Here is a 24,673-nt window from a genome sequence, read left to right as displayed (position 1 = left end):
AGGAAATAAAAGCTCAATTCACCCAGCCTGAGATCAAAACTGTCATGGCAATATTGGCAGGTTAGACCCTGATTCTTTAAATAGTACATTGCCTTTGTTACACAAAAGTCATTCTTTTATTACATAATAGAGATTATAAATAGATGTAAAGTGTGCATGCAGTCAACTGCATATTATACAAGCAATATCTATGTTAATAATTGTTTCTTTGGCAGGCCAGAATCCAGCTGGACATGCAATATTTACATATCAAAATCCTTGGTGTGTTCAAGTCATATTGGATGCAAGTGAAAATATATATGTATATATATTTACTGTATACACACACACATATATATGTATAAAGGTATATATACACCTCTGCATATATACTGTATACATATATACACATAGGTATATGCTAAAAGTGGATTTCATCTTTTTCTGATTCAGGTGAGGCAGGCCTTGAAACACTAAAAATATCCTGACGGGGTATCTGGAGGGGGTGCTGGGGTGATAAATGAGACGTGGGGGAAGAGATCTGGGGTACGTTCTTTTCAGACAATATTTTTAAAATCTCTGCCACCTGCTTCTCAAGGGCAGCCATCCTACTGCTTAGCAGCTGGATATCTTCTTTGAGTTCATGCTTGACTTCCTGCAACGTGGTTTGTAAGGCCTGCTCAGGAATAGGGTAGAAAGGATACCTAGCATCAGCCTGGATGGGGCTGTGCTCCAGGGGGCTGCGAGTCTCACCAGCTTTATCCAAGCGAAGGTCACTTTTTGTTATTCCACTGTCACAAGAGTCTGTTTTCCTCAGTGGGTTTTTATTTACACCATTCTCTGAGTCAGTGGACTTGGGATCCTCGGACAGCAACCCCATGGACTCAGCCTTTGTGACGTTGTTCCAGTCCTCCTTCTTCTCCTCATGAGTCCCCATTGTGTTCTTCAGTCGAAGCCATCCTTTCCCATTACCATTTTTCATCCGCATGGGACTGTTTACTTTGAGACATTTTGGGTCTCCATTTCCATTTGGCTTGAGCTCCATCGCATCCCTGTTGTTCTGCTTCACAGCCTCACTGGTTTTCACATAAGCCAGGGATGTCTGGATGGGGGTGATCTGAGACACAGTAACCACATTGGTGCCTGTGATGGAGGCCCCATTCTGCACACTTCGGCTTTCCACCTGAAGTTGGTTCCTTTCCGGGTCGATGTGGGTTGAGCCTTGATTACGCATTTCCTTTTGCTGTTTGAATTTCTGGAAGAGTTTCCGCACGGGGTGATCCACAGGGATGCTCAGTGTCACCTCGTTCTTCTGGCGCAGGCGCTCCTCTTCTTCTTTCTTGACATCACTGATCTTCCGGAAGATGATCTATGGGGAATAAATCCATAACAGAGTCAGTACCCAAAGGACATCGCATAGGGCAAACATTGGGACATAGGGAAACAGTACTGAGATAAGAGCCATTTCTCCTTCCTTTCTATCTTCAGTTCTTGCAGTGAATTCAAATGAGGCTGCTTAAGACATAGTAACCCCAGATATATGCCACTGCATAGATAGGTTACATATATATACACACATACTTTCTTAAAAGTGTAGATTAAAAGTAGGTTTTTTATTTTCGATGCAGAAGACAGAGCCTTGAAGAACTAAAAATATTCTGACACCAAGAGAAGGAAAGAAACTGAATAAAGAGAAGAAAGCAAACAAGCAAGAAGCTAAATAACGTAATACCTACCTACCCATTACTCATTCATACCTGCTCCATCACTATCTTTAGTACAGATCAAAAGGAAACAGCAATTCAGTGGAAACTACACAGCTGTAAGTTTAATCAACATACATACCCTTCCAGAGACTGGAAAATTCAAATGTGCTCAATACTTTTTAGCTTTGCTTATCGCTAGTTTTCTAGGAGTGGCTGGAGGGTGCAATTAGGTTCCCCGTGTGCCATGTTGAGTGGCTTCATATAGCAACACAAGCATTTCCTGGAGTGTTTATATGTCTAATATGTGTGGGTGTACTGGAAACACCATGAAGAAGAACCATAACAAGGGCGTGTGATTTCAAAACCCAGCAATAACCACTGTTTTGTGATACTATGCCATTTAATACTGCTGTTATTTCACCTTGCAGCATCTCTCAGGCCTCTATAGAAAAAGGAATGTGAGCCTCAAGCTGTAGAAGGATCCAGAGAATAAAAACTTCTCTGATGATTTTACGCACATTACTTACATGATATTTTGTTTTGTTGTTGTTTATCCAGCTTTCTTGAATGTGGGACTGAGGAAGGATAGGGAAACTCTTGGTGTCTGTGTGAGGAAACTAAAATGAAAAGTAGCACATGCAAATGCAAATACGGTCTGTGTAGGGACAGTGTTGGTAAGAAAAGAAAGCCCCTGCAATACACAAACAAAACTGTGACTGTCAACTGTAGGTTCTGAAGTATCCACTTGAAAATCCATATTTCAGTATCTATTTACTTCTTATAAAAAGGTCTCTCACACCTGTCCGTATTTGCAAGAAAATAATTGCTTTCAAGTCTCAGATCTTCAGAAGTCGGCAAAGGAGTGCCACGAAGGCTACAGCTCCTTCTCTGCATGAATCTGGGATGAGCTGGACTTCAAAGCTTCTTTAGAGAGCTTTCAAAAGCAGTAAATATATCCTTGTGTACTGCTTATAGATGCAGCTGCTTATAATAATTTGGAAAGTTAACATGTTTATTAGACGCCCAGATTAAAAAAAACCAAAACCAACGAGACAGAAACATGGAAGATACTTTCATCTGACTCCTCTGACCTAGATGCAGCAACACATACACTCATTTGGAAGCTCCCCTTCATTAGCACCTACCCTCATGGAGCAATTCTTCCCCTCAGACAGGCCACTGGGGACAGCAAATAAATGCGAGAGAAGTTGCTCTTGATGCAAAATTAAGTAATTGCATTTAATTGAAGCCAAGCTGCCTAAATGAAGATTTGGAAAGTGAGTTGTGTTGTTTGGTCTGTGCCTTTCTTTCCCCGGAGGGCAGTGTGGCACCTCTGGCAGATGATGCAAAACCAAAAGCAACCAAGTACATGGATGTGTCCCAAAGCTGTGTCTCGGAGAAGATGGCTGGTTCCTCTGCTGCTCTCCCTATCCGACTATGCTGCTCTGCCCCATGTTGTGCCGGGCCAGAATGACTAAGTCCCTGAAAATGTCTGGGGTGGGAGAAACATCCTTGACCCCATGTTTCCCTGCTCTCTGGTCATGACCCTGTTTCACAGCTTGAGCACCCTCCTGTCTGCATCCAGCTTGTGCCTGGCGGGTGGTGGGGAGAGGCAGCTGGGGATGCTGCAAGGCTGGCAGCTGCCCACAGCCTGGCAGGGACTTGCAGTGCTCCTGTGACCAGCGCAGCACAGAATGTGTGGTTGGGAGAGCGACTTTGAGATCTTCTTGTCCTGCCAGCTGTTTATAAAGACCAGAGTGACAAAAAAAATACAAAACAAAAACCAACCCCCAAAACCAAAATAGCACCAGTTTCTGATTCCTCTCCAAAAACTCGCACTTCACCAAAAACTACCCCACCTCCCTTTTCTTAACTCCAGCCAATTCCTGTTCCTTCTTTTCTCCCTTTTCTCCTCTCAGTTCAAAACACCTCCAGCCAAAGGTTATCTCTGCATGAAGTATAATTACCCATCACGCCTGCTGCTGTCTTCTGTAGAAGAAAAGCCAGGACTTCACCAATTTGACACTGCCTGTGCCTCATACTCCTGAAGTGGGCCCTTCTGGAAGCCTGGAAATCACTGCAGGTTTTTTGCCCCAGAACCACGTGGTCAGATGTGACTCAGATAAGCAAAGCCTAGTGGCACAGGGGTCTGAACTCAAGCACTGCCATGCCTCAGCATGGCGCAAATGCTCTGGGGAAGGCTGAACATGTCCCTGCTGCAGGGACAGGCAGTCAAGGTGACAAACGGCATCAGATCTACAGTGCAAATCTTCTCCAGCCGAGTGAGACTAAGGCCACAGGAACCTCTCAGTCCCAGGCTTTCTCCCCTCTTCATACCCATGCAGTGGAAAAGACACACTCCCAAAGTCCTCTGTCACCTTCACAGGAGAAGATATTCTTTCATTCTCTTGTAGGATGCAGGCAGGAGCCTGGCAGAGCTCCTCAATCTATCCTTTCCTTTTTCTCTGCTTGGGTCAGAAAGTGCTACATCCTGGAATGACTGTGGGCAGCTCCTTTGAAGAAGCAAGCTTGCTACATTCTGAATCAGCAAGGAAAATGCCCAGGGACTCGGAAATCCAGGGGTTAGCTGGGTGTCAAGAATTCAGGACTGATCTTCACTGGTGGAGCTGTATCTCCAAGGGAGCAAAGGTGGGCTGATGCACACGCCTGTGCCTACGCTCCCTTTGGCTTTCTCATGTAATATGAATGTGTTCACAGCTGTATATATCTTGGTTTTCAGTGTGAAATGCATAACCAAGCAGACCCTCATATCCCAGCTGACACTGTGAGATTACGGCACTTTGGAGACTGGGGTTTTGGTCCTCATTCACCCACTGAACTACTCTGTCACCACGAAGAAACCATTTCATTCCTGCATCACCCCATGGAGACTGTCCTCTCTTCAGGACATCCACCCTCAACCAAGGGCACACTATGCTTTGCTCAGTAAAGATCTAGTCTCGGTCAGGATTATGTGACATCAGTAGAATATTTACATGTGAAAGAACTTATACAGATAAACAACTGGGGGGAAAAAAAAAAGAAAAAAATAAGATGTGAATTGTAACAGTAATTGTTGTTTTTCACTACCAAATATTTCCATATTAGGATTTTTTCATCTAGTTGGATTTAATCCACTTCCACAGTGGTTTAACCTAAACCAGAATGGGATTAAATGTGTTTACATGGAGACTTAATTCTATTAATCTCTAATAACTATTACTGGCTATTTTTTCTCTATAAATAAGAACAGAAATACACCTCATGCAATCTAACATTCCTCAGCAAATTAGAAGCAGTTTATTTTGGATGAGCTATTTCAGTTGTCCCTGACCCTTTTCAGAGAGGCTACACATAGGCCTATCCAAGCATATGTCCCAGGAATAGACAAACTCCAAAGGAGTTAATCAGAAGAAATTGAACTAATTATGCGTACAGCACATCTCAAGGGGTAAAGAGCCATACCCCGGTCTCATGGCAAGTGCTAAATTCATGAATGTGATGGAGATTCAGTGATTTCCTTTACAGATAGGATTGTGAAAGGCTACCTCATGTGACATGAATCCTGTCTCATGAGACCAGGTTCCTGTTTTTCTTGCTTTGAATGTATTTATTTTGGGAAGGAAGAAGAATGCAGGTGATGTTAATTATTGAGCTGGTGAAGGTTAAGTGGAAACTAACTGATGGCCAGCCCTGGAAACGGAAATACTTGGGCTATCTACAAGGCAGGCACAGAAGAGGCAGCAGCAACCTGAGATTTTCCATTTGATCTTAACCCCAACCTCTTTTCCCTCCCCTCTGTACCCTGAGGTAACTCACCACAAGTGTGAACTCAGCCCATCACCACTTCCAAAGAGTGACCTTACCAAAAGTACAGACAGTGGGTACGTTACTGCTGTAGCAGCTTCTGTGAGGTGCCAGCTTGTATAAGTGAACCCAAAGCCAAGTGCAGACAAGGGCAGCAGCAATGAGAGGTCAGGAAGCCAGCTCAAGGCTGAGACACACAGAAGTTCTCCCATCTCCTACTGAAGTAGTCAGCAAAGCTGTGGCCTTTCCAGACACTTTGAAATGCATCCCTTTTCTGTTCTCTTTTTTTGTACCAGTATGTGAAACTCATCCCTCTGTGACCTTACTCCCTTCACAAAGTTCTTTTAATAAGAGACTCCAAGGAATGCATGTCAATGGATTAAAGAACTGGCAGAAGTCTTGAAGAATTACAGTAAGTTCATAAAAGTAGTAAATATGACTAGAGATCATCCTGTCCCATCTCCTAGAACAACCCATGCTGTTAATGGTGTTCAATACACACCTGTCCCTCACCACAGAAATTTACAGAAATGAATAACAAAACGTATACTGAAAGGGCACACAGTTGTCGTGGTGATGAATAGAGCAGGTGTGCACTGAGCAAGAGAGAGGGAAAGCCGCAAAAGGCCATCAATGCAAAGATTTTCACGGTGACTAATAAACTCTGGGTGCCCAAGCTGTGGCATCCTACAGATGTGGCTGATGGTCTGGGGATGATGGAGCCCTGCAGAACTGGCCTGGCTCTGCTCATTGGGTGTTTCTGCAGCACCAAAAACTGGAACAGAAAGTAAACACAACGTTTTAGTCCCCACAGCTACAGACATCTATGTAGAGTACAAGGAGGAGCCCTGTCATAGTGCTGGACTGGGGTCACAATTGGTAACCAACAGGTCACACTCACCGCACAGGATAGGCAGAAGTGGTGGTGATAACCTCTCAAAAATTTGTTCCAGGGATAACTATCTTGCCTGTATTAATGTCTTAGTAGAAGGTCCATCTCTCTTCTGGTTACTCTCAATCCAGTGTGTTTGCCCAGATCCCTGTATTTTTATTCCCATTTAATACAGGAACATCCTAGAAGGCACCTTAATATATAGGTCCTTCTATATAGATCCTTTTTTGGAAATATGACAGCTGTCTTCAGTTGCCTTCTTGGCCTGAAATGATTCAAGGCAAATCCTTCCCACAAGCTTAGCTAAAGCTGGCAAATGGAATTTAAAGGTTGTGACGATATAAACAATATCAGACAAATAATACAATCACATGCTTGGGCTATACAATACAGAACAAACTTTTGTAAAGACATTTGCAAAAAATACTATTAATTTTCACCTCTCAGAGTACATTGTAGAAAAGTAATTGCATGTTTTCTTATGCTAATGAGGGGGGTGAATTTGTGTCAGATCCAGGATTTAGACACACGTTACCCCAACCCATGCAGTGCTCAGGCAGGTGTATTATTTTCCTGCTTTCAAGAACAATCTACAAAATACATCCAATTTCGAGAGCACAGACACCCAGAAGAGAGTTCACTTACGAAGCCTGTGTCTGCATCTAAATTAATCCTCCAGGACACCTGCACAGTCAAGAGAGGTAAAGGCACTTGGAGGGTGTGAGTCATTTCACCTGCAGCTAGATGTTAAAACAAGTTAAACAAGCTGTATCCTGAAATGCCTGTTTGTCTCCTGTGTCTACACAGGGAGCTTTGTACATGCTGCTTGGATGCAGACATCCTCCACATGATGGTGGGCAAGAAGCATCCAAACCCCTGACCACAGCAGTGCAAATGTCAGGGTCTGGTGCAGATAGTGTATGAAGCCTTCCTATAAAGCTTTTCTCCATGTATGTACGTGTGTGTACTACACTCTTCAACTGATGCTATTTTTATCCCCCCCAGCATGCTGGGGTATTGCTAGTTCCTGGCTGGGATGCATTTCCCACCCAGCCTCAGAGACCAGCCAGTCCTTCCAGATAAACACTGTTGTTTTAAAAGCTGCAGAGGGAGGACAAATGACAACTGCACAGAAGACTATGCCAGGCTGGTGGGTCCAAGTAAGAGCGTGTGAAAAAACAGACATTTTTGCCTGCACAAAGCAATCAGATCAACCACTAATAGGAAAGGCAAAGCTCCCCTGTTCTCACCATGCTTCTGGGGAAAAGCCTCCAGCAGCTGGTGGAGAACTGAGCTGGTCTCCCCATAGTTCCTAGGAAATTGGAGCCCACCTGGAATGGCTTTGGCTGCTTCTGTACAACCATCCTTTTGCACTGCAAATTTCAACCCAATCCCAGATACTGAAGACAGATCCTACTCAGATCTAACCCACCACTGGCACTGTGCATTGCTAAGGACTGTCATCACCAGCAAACCCTTCCTAGGCCATTGCTTTGATGTGCTCAGGTAAGTCTAGGGTGCTTCATCCCTCAGTCCTTGAGGACTAGTCCTCTCTAGGAGCCTTCAGCTGTCAAAACAAGGCATATCTGGGACCCTCTTTTTTGATATTCTGAAAACTAGGCCAGTGAAGCCGAATTTCTTATGTGTAATCTTTGATAAACAACCTTGCTCCAAAACCAAAGTGGTTTTTAATTCTAGGCAGGTCACAGAGAACGTGATTCACTATTAATACTTGATGTTAAAATGTTTTTAAATCTTTTTTCTCAGCTATTTTTTTAATAACTAAGATGCTAACAAATCTTCCTTTTATTTACATGAATTTTATTTATATGAATGTGCTCATATTTAAAATGATAAACTATTGGAAGACTGGACAGAAATTAATAAATGAAGAAATTGCCTCACACAAGACTTTCTGTGTGCAATTAAGCAAAACTGAAGCCCTGGCGCCTGGGCTAGAAGAGCTGTGAAATGCACTTCAGTGAAGGACCATGAGACATCTGTATTTGTGTTTCAACTGAAAGTCCAGCCTGTTAGCATCATGGTGAGCTAGAGAAACCCAAATAGCTGGTATTAATGCAAACCTTCTTTAGGGGTGGATGGATATAAGAAGCTGCTGCCATGCACTGTGGATGGACTCACTGTGTCTGGACTTCGTTCTCGGGCTTGAAAACCTATTTCATTTCAGGTTTACTGCCCTTCCAAACCAGAAAGGGTGATGGCAGCGTCCCTCACAAGATGCAATTCCAGCTCTTAACCCCAAGGAAGAGTTTGGAGTAATGCCTCCTCCTAGGTCAGGGCATGGCAAGGATGTAGGAGCAGACAGCTAGTATGGGAAGACCAAGCCAGCAAGACCAGCAAACACCGGCAAAGGGCCAGCAAGGAGCACTGGTTCTGACCCAGCTTCCCTTAACAGCTTTTTGGTATAGCTCATGCACAACAGCAGCCTCTGATTGCAGTGTCCTGCACTGGCAGGAGTCTCTGCAACTGAGAAGCATGGTCAGAAACCCTCTACCCAATATGACAGTGACAAGAAACCTGGCAGAAATAGAAAGGAGCTGAAAGCACAAAAAAGACTGAAGCCAAGGTGCCTCTTTCCAAATGCAAACTGCATTTAGGCTGCTTCACCTAATATACTCCTGCAAATCTCCATATCCTTTTAGCTCACTTTATTAATCTGAACTAAGAATGCACAGTAGATGACCTGAAAAGATGGCTTTATTGTTGTTCTGCTCTGTACACTCCTCAGATAGATTTCCTTTCATGTGAAATTCAGCCTCAAAAACAAATTGTTCTAACAACTGCTTTAATTGCTCTCCAGTAAATTCTCCTTAATCCTCCTGTCCCAGGAACTGTTTTGTGTTAAACCATTGCTCCATCTGTGTGTGAGAAAGGAATCGCTGTCCTTGGCTGTGCGGTGAAAATGACTGACTGCTGAGCAATTAGTTCATCTCTGGGATAGGAATGTTTCACTAAACAGTCTTCATGCTGGATTTTGGAGAAAAAGAAGATTTTTGTAGGTTAGTCTGCTGACTGCTTGAAAGAAACAGTAAATAACAGCCTTACTGCAAATTTCCATTGATCCTGACTTCACAGACACAGTAGCATGCAAAAGCCTGCTACCAAGCACATTTTAATTTTGCTTTGGAGAAACTGTATTCATGTAGTTTCCTCCTAAGCAATTACAGATTTGACTTGTAAGCGATGTGAAGATTTCCAATCCAAGTAACAAAGTCATTTCAAGGAAAGGAGAATTAAGTTCATGATGTTGAAAAAGCCCTTTTAAGGGAGATTTAATGGCATTTCATTTGCAAGAAAGGAGTTAATCCTTTCTTCATTACTTAATAAAGATCTGTGTTCCCCAAATTGCTCATCTAAAGAAAAAGGGGGGCGTGTAGGGAGGGAGAGACCCTTCAGGAGGACCCAACAACAATCAATAGCTGATTTCACAGAGCCCAGAACTTCCATCACCTTGTTATGCTTGCTCTGTGTTTTAGAAATTGGTTACTGTAGGTCATATTTTAATCTGGTTCCATTTTGTGTTTGCAATCAATTTGCACAGCACTTGACTACTCTTGCGGGGAGACATCTGTGCATGCTGACAGTCAATTAGGCTGATCTGCATTTGCGAACAAGCATGCATATAAAGAAGAGAGTGGTTGAAAGTTTGCCCCATCTACTTCATACTTGATATGGATCTGAAAGCATTCTGGTTTAGTTTAAAACATGTCTGAAGAAGAAAGAGAAGGGAAGCAGGCAGAGATCCAAGTCACATTTGTCACATCCCAAGAGCATTATGGCCCAACACAGCACCAGGCTGGGATTCAGGAGGATGAATTATTCTGCTGGCCTGACCTTTGGCCAAGTGCAAATCACACTGTGTCTTTATGTCTCCATCTCTCCCTGTGTAGGACAGGATAATAACACTGCCCTAATTTCTCTAATTAATAGGAAATCTATCTTTGTTAACTATTTACAACCAAGGGACAAGGATCCATGGCTGATAGCAGAGAGAGGTCACTGGTTTGTCCTGTTGCCAAAATCAAGAAAGTTTATTAAAAAAACAGCCACAAAGAAAATACACGTAGGTGTTCTCAGGATTTCAGCTCAAGATTAAAGGCCTAAGGCACTTCTGCACCTCTAGTGCAATGCACAACAGATGTAAAATGCTACACAAAGTCCTTTCCTGATGCTCTAATACATCAGTCAAACCTTGATTAACGGTAGCATTGACACCTACCTTTCAAGAAAGGATCAGTCAAACAGCTCATTGAGTGATAGGCACTGATTTCTCAAATGCTGTGATTACATGTTTAACTAACCATGTGCTGAGCTAAGCAGTCAGGTTTCTAAAAGAAATGCCAAAGCCTCTTATTCTTTTTGCACAATTGCACACATTTACACCGATCACAAGAGCAATTTTTGAGAGCAGCTCAGTCTCCTGACTCAGGAGCTCTTCTGTTCTTCCAGTTGCACAGACCTGAGTGCCTCCTGCCCATATATTCAGCACTTACAGATGCCTCCTTCTTTTTGTACCTCAAGGGAAAACAATGCATGGATTTTCTGCTGCTGCCAGCCTAGCTGTTAGATGCCTATTGGGCTCTGTGTTTCTGTTTGGAAAGAGATGCTGAAAGAGGACACTGTGCATCTTTGGAAGTGGGGAGATTTGCCATGGTTTTTAAACAAGATTCTGGAATTGAAACTTATCACATCTTTTGCTGCTTTGCTCTCATGATTTTCTTTTTATTTTGCTTTAACAAAATAGCAGATGCTTTACCAAAATAGCAGATGCTTTACCATGTGTCTTACCATGCAGAATGGCCAGATTTAGTATAGTATTTCTCCAATACTATCAAAGACAGCAAAACACACTTTCCACATACAAAATTATTTAAAACAATAAACCAGAAAGGCTACTTCATTTATGAATTTCAGGTATTTTTCAACCAGGGTCTATTGCTTGTTGGCCAAGTTTAGCATCAGTCCATTGCAGAGAAGAGTATTAGTCTGTGTGGCCTCAGGAGAGACTGAACTGTGACCATGATCCAAAGAGATACAATCCCTCCCATGTGGCTTCTGTCATAACTGAGGGCAATGAAACCTAGCTTTAGGGTTGATGGAAACAAAATCCTCTTCAGGACCCTAAATCCTACACTGGACTCAACACAAAGACTAAATTGGACCCATGAGCTGAAATACTTTCTTGAATCAAGACCTAATTTGTTTTCTGTATACAATACAGAGATGGTTAAGCAATGGGAAACTGAGCAGAGAGCAATGGGAACTGTTGCAGCCTAACTATTACAGAGTAGTGTCTCATTGGGACCCTTTTTACCTCTCACTGGTTGGTTGTCCACTTTGGGATTTAAACTCACACATTCCTTTTCTCCATAACAGCTCTCCCATCTAAACAAGTCTAGTCTGGGTTGGTCATTTGGTAGGTGAGCAAAAGAAAAGGTTCCTCCTGCTTACTGACTCCTTCTACCAATCTCTCCTTTGTGCAGATGTACTCTTGACGAAGACCATCACATATTCATCTACCCTTCGCCTTTTCTTCCTTACAGATGAAGTTATTAGAGGGAGCAAAGGGCTGGCAGATTTCTCATACTTCTTTGCCTGGCACTAAGGCAGAGAGGAGAGCAGATTTCTAACACTCTCACTGGACTTCCTTTCCTTGATCTTACAGATCTTTCTTCCTCTGTATAGCACAGAGCTCTTGCAAGAGGGGAAGCTGAGGTAACTGCAGAAACTGTGGTAGATTTCCAGACCCTGGAAAAGAGAAGCCCTGCAGAAGGCTAAAAACCCAAGCTCAATAGACCCAAGATCTTTCATTGGATAGAATCATAGAATAGTTAGGGTTGGAAAGGACATCAAGATCATCTAGTTCCAACCCCACTGCCATGGGCAGGGACACCTCACACTAAACCATGACACCCAAGGCTCTGTCCAACCTGTCTTTGAACACCGCCAGGGATGGAGCATTTACAACTTCCCTGGGCAACCCATTCCAGTGCCTCACCACACTTGCAGTAAAGAACTTTTTCTTTATAGCCGATCTAAACTTCCCCTGTTTCAAGTTTTAACCCATTACCCCTTGTCCTATCACTACAGTCCCTAGTGAAGAGTCCCTTCCCAGCATCCTTATAGACCCCCTTCAGATACTGGAAGGCTGCTACGAGGTCTCCACGCAGCCTTCTCTTCTCCAGGCTGAACAGCCCCAACTTTCTCAGCCTGTCTCCATACGGGAGGTGCTCCAGCCCCCTGATCATCCTCGTGGCCCTCCTCTGGACTTGTTCCAACAGTTCCATGTCCTTTTCATGTTGAGGACACCAGAACTGCACACAACACTCCAAGTGAGGTCTCACGAGAGCAGAGTAGAGGGGCAGGATCACCTTCTTCGAACCTGCTGGTCACGCTCCTTTTGATGCAGCCCAGGATACGGTTGGCTTTCTGGGCTGCAAGTGCACACTGACGCCGGCTCATGTTAAGTTTCTCATCGACCAACACCCCCAAGTCCTTCTCTGCAGGGCTGCCCTGAATCTCTTCTCTGCCCAATCTGTAGCTGTGCCTGGGATTGCTCCAACCCAGGTGTAGGACCTTGCACTTGGCATGGTTAAACTTCATGAGGTTGGCATCAGCCCACCTCACAAGCGTGTCGAGGTCCCTCTGGATGGCATCCCTTCCCTCCGGCGTATCAACCGAACCACACAGCTTGGTGTCATCGGCAAACTTGCTGAGGGCGCACTCAATCCCACTGTCAGTCTACATGGCACCAGGTCTCCTGGCAGCAGATGGGGTACTCCTGTCCAAAAGGGGAAAAAGGATTCTAGCCCAAGAGCTAGCAGGGCCTATAGACAGGGCTTTAAACTAGGTTTAAAGAGAGAAGGGACTTGCTAGAAATGAGCCATAGGGTAACATGCTGCTGTTGGAGTCCAGATCCACAAGGCAGCTTAAATGCCAATGCCCGCAGCATGGGCAACAAACAGGAGAAGCTGGAAGCCATTGTGCAGCAGGAAAGTCATGACATAATCACCATCAGGGAAATGTGGTGGAACGATTTGCATGGTTGAGGTGGCAATGGATGGGTACAGGCTCTTCAGAAGGGATAGGCAAGGAAAAAGAGGTGGTGGGGTTTTGTTGTATGGGAGTGCATCAACTACCCTGAACTCAGTGATGTGAGTAAGAAGGCTGAATGTTTGTGGGTGAAGGTCAGGGGGAAGGCCAACCAAGCAAATATCCAGAGAAGAAACAATTCAGGAGATTCTTGGAGTGTGTGGAAGATAGCTTCCTTACCCAGTTAGTGAGGGAGCTAACTAGGGTAGATGTCTGGCTAGATTTGCTGTTAACAAACAGAGAAGGACTGGTGGATGATGTGATAGTTGGAGCCTGTCTTGGGCAAAGCAATCACAACATGATTGAATTTTCAGTCTTTGAAGAAGTCAGGAAGAAGGTCAGCAAAGCCTTCACCTTAGACTTCTGAAGACCTGACTTTGGCTTGTTCAGGATGCTGGTTGCAGAATTCCTTGGGAGACATTACTGAAGGACAAAGGGGTCCAGGAAGGTTAGACACTCTTCAAGAGTGAAATCCTTAAGGCACAGGAGCAGGTGGTCCCTATGTGCTGAAAATCAAACCGACGGAGAAGAAAACCCTTCTTCAGTAGATTGGATATTAGGAAAAAATTCTTCACAGAGAAGGTGATCAGGTATTGGAACAGGCTTCCCAGGAAAGTGGTGGAATCACCATCCCTGGAAGTGTTCAAAAACTGTGTAGAGGAAGCCCTCAGTGATATGTTTAATTGGTGGTCTTGGCAGTCCCAGGGTAATGGTTGGACTTGATGAACTTAAAGGACTTTTACAACCTAGTTGATTTTATGATGCTATGTATTGGAGAAGGTAGGATTCACGTTGCTGCCTCTTTTGACAGATGCTACAACCAGGGCACAGAAAGGTCATATATCAGTTGCCCAGGGTCACTGAGCTGCTCAGTGGATGAGCAAGGGGGATGGAACAAAGGTTTCTAGCCCAGAGCCCATGTAATTGGAAAAACTATACTAAAAAAGAATAAGCACAAATATAAAGATATTTATTAAAATAAAATAAAATTATTAATAATGCATTTTGTTTTCATTAATGTCCTGTCTGGGAAATACAGTTCTGGATTTGAAATAGTTGGAAGGGTTCAACCGCAATTGCAGTTAATCCTGAAATTAAATCCAATCCAGGAAAACCTGTCTGTTGTTCAGGTTCGTGTTGAAACAGGGGAGGGGAGGTGGGCAGCGCTATCTCTATTTAGTGAAAACTTTCAGGTGGTCTTGTTTTCATTCCAATGAAAAAAAAAAGAAAGTCAAAATCATAGAATCATAGAATAGTTAGGGTTGGAAAGGACCTTCACTTTTTGCTTCTGGCCAGTCCTACTTGTGACAGATACAGTATTCCTACATATCCTTAGCACAAAGCCACATAGAATATGGGTGCAGAGGATTTGCAGAATGTATGTTTTGCTCTCAATGCTTTTGCCTCCTATATGTTTCTGCCTGAAGACCAAATGGTCTCAATAAATGCTTAAGAGAGACTCTGCATTTACAAAGTAATACATCAGCAAAAGAATTGCAAATTGTTCCCAAATGAACTATTCTCTCATCTCTACTTTAAGTGGAAATTTAAATTAATTGGAATCATTATGTTGGGTTGTTTTTTTTTCCTTACATATTACTATATCAGACTATAAAGTGCTTGAAATTTAATCTGAAGTCTTCAGACCTGAATAAGTGTTTTGCAGCTGAAAGCTTGTTGATTTTTTTCCAGCTATATCCACTAATCTAACAAAAGACAGCACCCCTTGCTATCAGTCTTGCTTCTTACATTGAGGGCATTCTACCTGGCTTGCAGAAACTTTGTTTTTATATGGAATGTGCTATCAGCTACTCTATTCACTTCATCATTTTCAAGGTTTTGTTGATTTATTGAAAAGCTTTTAAAGCAGGAGCTTCAATTAAAACAATGCACTTCCAGTGCCATGCAATGTAGAACACCATCAGTTTCATTTGGAAGTGATGATTAGAAATGAACAAATAATTTTAAAGGACAGAACATGTGAAGCACAGACACAAACAAAAGGGACTGTGAGCAACTTCTGCACCTCAAAGAGCCAAGACGTCAAACCTTGTTGTGTTTTTCCGTATTACAAAACAGAGCAGTAAAACATGCTGCGTTGTCACTGTCAAACATGCCTCACCTGAACCAGGTCTAATAGTGGAAAACAGTCTGGTGGTGAAAGCCACTGACTCCAGATTCAAGCTAATTAAAAACCATGGTAGTATTCCTGAGCTGAGCAAATTAAGGCTGGTGGCTGGACAGTCATGTGCTTGTTTCCTATTTGCCTCTAGATCCCAGTCAAGGATCGAACCTTGTAAATGCTTGAGGGGCTGAAGGTGAGGGCATGCCTATGCCACACAACACAGACAGGCACAAGGACCCCTGCTGTAGCATAGTGGTGTTCCCCTACAGAAGGGGAGGATTAATCAGGCTCATTTGAGAACTGCTCTAATCTGGCTCTGTTGTTTTCAAGGGCAAAGCTCACACTTTGCCAAAACGACCTCAGAGTTACTTCTTTTTCTTCTTGACCCATAAATACAATCTATTGCCGTATCAGAGAAGACTGAACACGCCTGGACCAAATTAAGAGAAGTGCTGCCAGTGCTCACTCCCTTTCTACAGATCGTTTGGACAAAACCCAGGCTCAAAGGATGGTTGGACACATCCCTGTGCCTACTTTCCCCATAGGATGCCCTGCAAATGAAGGCACAGAGATGCTGCAAGGGAGAATGAGCTGGGGCAATTTAGCAACTCACATCTTTGCTTCTCAGCTCAGAGACACCAGCCCAAAATCCACTAGTGGTGTGACCTGGCAATTCTTTTAAGTCGAAATCAAGACTGAGAAAAGACTAACAACTCTGGTAGGTCATTCACAGACTGAAAGACAGGGTCAGCCCACTACATAATAGATGTGAAATAACTCAGTTAAACCATTGGGAAATCCCAGTTTAACAGGAAAAAGACCAACAGGTCTATTTCATTTAACTGTAGAAAGCTCTGTGAAATAACCTTAACAAGTATTCCTGGAATTCTTAAAGAGAAACATCTCACCCAACAAGAGCTAAAATTTTCCCAGTTAAGCATTCTCACTTGGCGATGTGTGAGTATGGAGTGCTGGCTGTTGAAATACACTGTAATTGCCTTTAATATGAACTCAGCCAGTGCTTCAATGGGGAGGAACCCTTTGAAGGAAAAAAATAAAAAGACCCAAGATATGAGCATGCAAATATTGAAGAGTATCCAGTCAAGAAGAAATATACTATGAAAAGGATGTGCTACTTTTACCTAAGCATCTCCCTGTAGACAAAAGTGGTAAAGCTACCACTGAGGGTGCTTTAGCTCAAGAGATTGAAGGAATTTCATTTCTCAGAGGCATCTTTAACTGTCAGCAGAGCGGGGGCCTTCTATTTATGGCATAATCAAATGAAAAATTTCTAGAGAGCAAAGACTCCATTTCAATGATGTTGCCGATGTTTCCTTGTACCTGAACCTGCAGCAGTGAACAGCTCTTCTTTTCTGGGACACAAAGTCAAGGAAAATCATTCCACAGCCAGAAGAGCATGGAAAAGAGCTATCCACCAACTAGTGAACTGCTTACAACAGCATGGAAATACTGCATCAGCCACATGAAACTTCACCACAAAGAGAAGTGTGTTGTTCCCTGAAGGTTACTTGTGCAGAAATGAAGTTACTAATGACAGTTCTATCAGAGACTCTTGCAGGCAAAACCAGCAGGTTGTCTACATGACGAACACCTAGGGAGGATGAAGTTCTCTGACTGTCCCCAACGAGACTATTAGATGTTTTTTTCTAACCTCAGAAGATATGACTGAGGAACTCAGCAAGCGATGACTCTGCAGAGCTTTGAATTTATTACTGAACGGTATCAGCAAGAGGAGAGACAGCACAAAAGAGTTAACCAGTGGGGTTATGGGGATGGGATAAACAGATGGTGTGGTGAAGAACCATTTCCTTCCCATTTACATGCTGACTGCATTAAATCAATCCCTGGGCTTTCATGGCAATAAGCTAAGGCTCTGCAGGGAAGTATTTAAGTGATCTGGCTATATCCTAGTTGTTGGTATCATTCTGTTGTGTCCAGGCATTTAGTCTATTTTAGGGGAAAAAGTCCTTCAGTTGTTTTCATGTGATTTTTCGTGATCTTGTATATATCAATACCTGTATCACCACCATCACCTCTTTTCTAGATGTGGATCTCTGTAAAGCTCATCAGCACTCTTTTACATTCGCATCCATGTATTTTAGGCACTGACACAAGGATGCTCCTTAGGGGCTGAGCCTGCTGGTTTTGCAGCCTTAGCTTATCTCATTGCTCCAGACCCAAACAAATTAGCTTGTAACCCTCAGTATTGTATACTTAGGCAAATCTGTCTTCAAAAGTGATCAGAAATGACCTCATGTAAAAATGGAGGCAGTCTAGTTGATTCATTCTCTCTTCCTGACTGGGGCTAGTAAGAAAACCCTGTACCTGCACAAAAAACAGGTCTTTGCAATTGATAATATTGATGATTCTGTATTTTTCCCTTCATGACTACACTGCACCCTGTTTACACAGTGTTTGCATGCTTTCTACCACTCCCTGTGCACCCACAATCAGTAAAAAACACCAACTGGTACAGGATAAACACTGCTGAAAGCATGCAGACGGGCACCAGGCAGAAGTAGTACAGATCTCTACTTCCGTCTCTGTTACTTTTCACCTCAGACACTGAGTTTGCTTCCCAGAGGTCCTTTTGACCTCTGAGACTTTGGCTAAAGTATCCTCTCCGGTTTTCCATGGTTTGATTTTTTTTTTTCCAGCGTCTGAAAAAAATCCAGCTAACCCTAAGCCTCCCACATGAGACAGCAGTTCTTCAGTTATCTTTTCACAGGAAGGCCTTGTCCAGGCACTTCTAGGAGGTCGGCTCTTCTCAGCTGGGTCCAGCACCCACCTCAGATGCGAGGGGACGCCTACAGATGTGCAGCTGTGCCAGATGTTTCACCCAGTGGGCAGGGCTCATGATCCATGGAGCAAGATCATCTGCCCACAATAAGGCTAGCAAGGCTAAAGAAGGCTTTTTGGGATTTTGCAAAGTCAATCTCTGTCCCAGCAGAGCCCTTATATACCCTATTAGCAGCTATCTGACATGTTGGACAGAATTTGAGCACAACTGGTCTGGCACACGTTACTGGTGGACCGCAGTGCCTTGCTTCAAACTTTCTGACAAATGTTTTAAGTTATGGCTGATGGTTCATGTGGATCATGTTTGGTTATTAATGCATGGCTACACTGAGTTTGCAAATTATTATTCATGTACTTTTGAAGAACATCTTGAAGTTATTGGCTAGGTCCTTTAATAAATGGAAACAGGGACAAGTAATAACACATGAAAAACATCCATGATTCACTCAATCCATTTACATTTCTACTTTAGCCTTTTCCAGCAGGAGGGCTAATAGAGCCTGGGAGGATGGGAGTCATTCATAATTGAGCTGCTCTGAACTACCAACAACTGTTCCTTTTAAAAATGGATTTGCCTTAGACACATGATGGAGATAGAATTTCATTACAATGGCAGGCAGTCAAGGAAGGCAGAATTGGTGAAAATATTGAGGCTAAACACAGAAATTAATTGCTGGGCTGCCAGGATGCGCTGATAAGGTCAGGGACATGGAGAAGGAAAACGGGATGTCTGTGCACTGAGGGGCAAGTGATGGGCACAAATGGAAAAGCAAAGCTAATTTTAATAAAAATGCTACATTCCAGCTGACGAGTAGAAATATCCTGCCTAGCAATCACTGCTCTTTGCTGCTGTCATCCACTTGTTGTTTAGGTCCCCATTTTCACATTTTTAAGGAGTGCAAAGTGTTTTAGGCTCTCAGAAAAAGCCAAAACCTGTTCCTGTGGTAACAGGAGTGCTGTCAATAATAGAAAAGAGAGCACAATGAACCATCTCCAAAAGGGATATATACTCACAGAGCACAGAGTGTTAAGTTTCTCTGTTCTGGACATGCAGTGACTGATGGAAATATTTAGATAGGAAGTACTATAGAAAAAATCCTTTTGACAGCTGAGATAGCTTTGTGAAGTAATAATAAAATAATCTAAAATTCACCTAACAGTCTTTTAGGTGAGGGGCTTTAAGTTCAAAAGATCAAAAGATCACTGGCAGTTTAAACAACAGAGTCAAGAGAATGAGAGACTTTTATAACTGCTTACATTATGCTCCTTTTTTAAACAGTAACTTACATCTGAAAACTATATTATGTTTTTGTTGTCTTTAGGAAGGGTAAGAAACTAAGACTAAGTGCTGTGAAAACTGAGAAGTAAAAATAGGAAGAAAAACTGCGGATTAATAATACACATTCCTTCCCAAACACGTGGAATATTTTTGCCTTTATGCAAGTTGCTCAGAAGTGCAGTATGAAAGGACTCAGCTTATTTCAGGTGGTTCCCTGAGTCTTCCTGAATTCAGCTCTGGCCACCTCTGGCATATATGTAAATCAGCTACTCCCAAAATCGCTTCTCCAGACTTCCTTTGCATGGCACCTAAACTGAGGCAGCTTGCTAATTCACAGCACTGGCTGACAATTAAAAAAGGCACAGTCAATCAGCCACCATTAAGTTGGAAGTGAGAAGCTGGGTTTTATTTTTAACTAAAACTAGTGGGATTGGTTCAAACTTCCCCACAAAGTTTCTCTTGCACATTCTGGGTGATTTAATACTTTCCTACATGCATTGTTTCTTTGCTGTAGAAAGCAGCCCAAAAATAGAATTGAAAGTAAGGTAAATCTAGGATTTGCAGGACTGCAATGATTATCACATGCTGAAATAGCACATTTGGGTATTATTGCATCTGTGAAGCATATGCTGCAAAACAGTAGATTGATGGATTTATGCTTGTACAGAAAAGAAAGACCTTACACACAGAGCTTTATTTAGCGTTTTACAAGCTCATAGTATGTAACTGGTGAGAAGCCTTTTTGTGCAGCCAAGGTAAAAACCTGTTCAGAGAGGGGGAGATAAGAAAAAAATCAGTGCTTTCTACAGTGCAAAACAGCTGTGAAATTGTTCCCAGTCACTTTTACATTGGTCAAAATGGATCCCGTTTTGGGCAGAGACAGAAATCTCTCACTTGGGCAAATGCTAAAGCTCTGTCTGCTCCTTGTGAAGCCTACGGGAATCCATTTATATTATTCCAATGAATAGGCAAGAAGTTTTCTTTCTCCAGCCATGGTTTTGGATGCATTGCAACTGGCATTCCACATCTTACAGAAATAAGGTTTGGGGAGTGAGAAGTCTGGTGTAGAAACTAATTTTCATACCTACAAGTCATACGGTGCTGTTTTACTAAAACTTCAGGCATTCAGCTCCAGAAAGCAATGATGGAAGCAATGAGAGCACTTGGAATTAATCATCTGTTTTGTAACATCCCCCATTTTCTGTGGTTATCACTTTGAAAAGACTGTAGATCTACATAGTAATTAGGCTCAGCAGCCCATGCAAGGAGAAATCCACTGCTCTGGGCTAATTGCTTGGAGGCATGTGAGAACACAATAGACCCCTTTCCCTACTTTCTGTGCAAAGCCTACCTGCTAGGATGCTGGTCACCTCAGCATAAGGCACAGTTGTACACAATGGAGGTGGCCTACAAGCAGGGAATCACCTGCAGCAGTGCAGCTCCCAGGCACACTGAGGGCATCACAAAATAAATTGGTGACTCTCAGCAGTAGCACAAATGCATTTGTAATACTCCCATGGCTTATTAGGTACCAGAGGAGTCACACAAAGCTATGGGGAGATCTTCTTTCTTAGGACACCTGCTCAAATGGGAGCTTGCCACAAAGCTAAGCCTGGCAATGTAACAGCCAATGAGGAAGCTCCGAGACAGCGATGGTGATTCACTTGGGTCTGCTGCTGGCTGAGTTGCCAGTGCCCATGCTCATCACAAAATCAAAACATAGAGGAGGCTGAACGATAAAAACCTCAAACTGGCAATCAAAAAGAAAATGTCAATGTTGCTTCCCACTGCATCATGCACATTCCCTCCCCTTTCCTAGCAGTTGGAAGAAATTAAAAGCATCAATTTTAATCAATGAGGGGAGGTGAACACAAAGTGTTTATGTTTTAATATTTACAAGATTAAAAATAGTAAACCTTTGATTTTTTTAATCATCATTCAAGTTCCATACAAGCAACACTGCCCAGAATCAATACTAGCAGACAGCCTGCAGAAAGCTGAGTCAGCTAAGGAAAGTCTCTTAATTATGAGAACTCTCTAAAGAAGAAAATGGTATTACTTCACAGAAAGCACAATAGCAAATAATAGTTAATCTAGCTCTTCACTCTAACATAGCCAGTTTACATTTTTGTTTTCCTATGGATGCGGCCCATCCCTAACATTTCCTGTTTAATGATCTTTCCACATACAAATAAATCACTCAGATGACTGAAGAAGAGATGCTCATACCTTTCACTGGGATAAATCAGTAGAGTGCCTTTTATAACAGCTGTTGAGCCTCTGCGTACAAAAAGCAGCGCATCAGCACACATGATTTTCTTCTGCAGCCATACCATTGTGTTCAAAGATCCTTGAATGAAAAGTATGCTAAACTGCCCAGCATTTCTCAACAAGAACAAGCAGTATAATAAACAAGATCAAATGTCCTTCCGATTTAGATTTATACAGGGAAGCTTCACATCCAAAACCAACAGTAAGTCTATCTCTATTGATCAGAACTGCACTCAGTCTTACTTTTAACAGAGTTGGTGGTGCTTTGCCTCTTGCTCCTACAGAAGCCCAGTCAGGATTTCTGAAGAAGGCACTTAATTTAGAAATTATATTCAGAATAGAATAAGGGCTTGTTGGTATCCTGAGGGATTAATGTGGCTCTGAAACACTATTAAAGATGATAGTGCACTGGCTAACATCTGCATCTACCTGCAGTCTAAAGGCAAAATGTATTAGTCCAAACTGTGCCATGAATCCATACCACTCCAGGCCTCCCAAAACAACGCCCTGTTTTTCAGTTAAGTATTTAAACACTTACTACGATACCCAAGCCTTTGAGGTGGCAAGGAGAGGAGAAGAAGTGAGAGGATATTTCAGTTGGAAGGTACGTACAATGATCACCTAGACCAACTACCTGATCAGTTCAGGGCTGATAAAAAGTTAAAGCATGTTACTAAGGGCATTGTCCAAATGACTCTTAAACACTGACAGACTTGGGGCATCAACCACCTCTCTAGGAGGCTTTTCGGTGTTTGACCACCCTTTTGGCAAAGAAATGCTTCCTAATGTCCAGTCCAAACTTCCCCTGGCACAGCTTTGAACAATTCCCATGTGTGCTATCACTGGATGCCAGGGAGATCAGCATCTCTGTCTCCACTTCCCCTGCTCAGGAAGCTGTTGAGAGCAATGAGGTCACCCCTGCTCCTCCTTTTCTTCAAACTAGAAAATCCCAAAGTCCATAGCTGCTCCTCATAGAACATTCCACCCAGTGCTTTCACCAGCTTTGTTGCTGTCTTCTGGATGCATTCAAGAGATTTCAGGTTTATCACCATTTCTGCACTCATCCACAAACACGGTCACAGCCAAGCACGCTGTGCTTGTTGAAGGATAGAAATCCACTATGCTCCCTCTGTGCCCCAAGGGGGGAGTTCAGAGCTTCAATTCATCCTGTACTCCTGATCTCCTACAATCTGTATGACCTGAAAGGTGACCAGAAGAGACCACTGTAAGGGAGGCATGAACTGGCGAAAAGGGGAGGCAAGGGAGTGAGGCATGCAGGAAAGAGTCAGGCTCACAGCAATGAAACAACCTTGAAAAAGCAAAGCTACTGACAGCTTTTACAGCAATCGCTCTGCTCAGACAGCTGTCCCATGCTGTCTGGAAGTGGCACAGAGAGGTGAAGTTAATGCCGCTGCAGTTTTCTCTGAATTTTTATGCTGCTCTTCTACCTAGCAAAGTCATGCATGGTCCTCCAAGGACTAAATTCTATGGTTTGATTGCCTTAAACTCAAATCCCCATGTCCCTGAAGAGCAGCAAAGACACAAGGAACTGCTTAGGGAACAGGAGAGGAGAGGGAAGAGCTGCAGAAATAAACTCTAGGCCCAGATCTGTAATCCTCGCTCAGAAGGAATTGCATGCATCTCCCAATGGCAGAAGGTGTAACGTGGACTGTGCTGGGCTGTCTAACCACACAGCTACAGCTACACAAGGAATTGCTCCATTCTCCATACTGATAAATTCCCCACATGTGTGTGGCCCTGACCCATTAGCAATTTCTTCAGAAATTCCTGGGCCCTGACCAGCCAGGTACCACTGCTGACTGGCAGTTTGGACAAGGTCACATTGTTTGAATGTTTGAAGCTGACTCTTCTGTCCTGTGCACATTCAATATACAGGTCCAGACCCCATCAGAGATGGTACTAGATCAAAATCAGTGAAATAATCCTTTAGGAAATACTGCAATGGAATATTAACATATCTGGAAATAGCTATGAATGCAATGAAGCTGAACAATAAAAGAAAAATGCAAAAAAATTTTCCTAAGTGAAAGCTTCTTCAAGCATAATTGAGGCTGCAGAGTCTGCTAAGATGTGGACAAAATAAAACCAAATTGATTTTTGAGAGTATAACTTATTTGTTCTGTAATCATACTAAACTTGCTACTAAACTACAGCTGTAGGACTTCATTTTCTGGGACAACATGTTCATATAAAAGAAGAAAAAAACCGTACAACTAAAGACGAGAGAGGGACAGGAAAGGGCAGGAACACCCTGAAACAAGGTTAAAACAATCTTACCTTTCTCACATACAGACGTAGAAAAAAACTTGGTGAAATTAAAACCAAGGCTAGCCTCTGAGCTCTACAGACAGAAAATGAGGAGATAAATCCCCTTTATGCCCAAATCAATCTGAACTTATTGCTTGAAAAAGAAAAAAAGGAGATTAAAGGTGCATTATATTATTGTTGGAGTTACACATAAGGAAGGACTGAGAAGGAAGTGGTAAGACCTCCAGCTTACACAGCTGAGAAGGGTGTCCTTTGCCACAACCACAAGATAATTGCCTATTATTGTAGTAATTAAGCAAGAGCTGTAAACATCCAAACATTATATAATGGGCAGCACAGCTGTGGGCTGTGACTAACATCACTCTGTGTTTGCCCTGGAGAAGTGAAGAGGG

The 24,673-nt window shown here is 42.8% G+C and overlaps 1 protein-coding gene across 1 annotated transcript in view; it reads right to left on the bottom strand.

Annotated features, from left to right (window-relative positions):
- Positions 1-400: 400 nt before the first annotated feature.
- The window catches only part of KCNH5 (potassium voltage-gated channel subfamily H member 5), a gene marked incomplete at its 3' end in the record, with an annotated part of 154,439 nt that continues 130,166 nt past the window's right edge, over positions 401-24,673 (bottom strand). Inside the window, exon 11 of the mRNA XM_080617796.1 lies at positions 401-1,348. Within this exon, the coding sequence (XP_080473922.1) occupies positions 401-1,348 (948 nt within the window). The remainder of the gene's footprint in view (positions 1,349-24,673) is intronic.

The sequence above is a fragment of the Psittacula echo genome, assembly GCF_963264785.1.
Source record: "Psittacula echo genome assembly, chromosome: 5".
Taxonomy (NCBI): domain Eukaryota; kingdom Metazoa; phylum Chordata; class Aves; order Psittaciformes; family Psittacidae; genus Psittacula; species Psittacula echo.
This window is presented reverse-complemented; position numbering and strand designations above follow the sequence as displayed.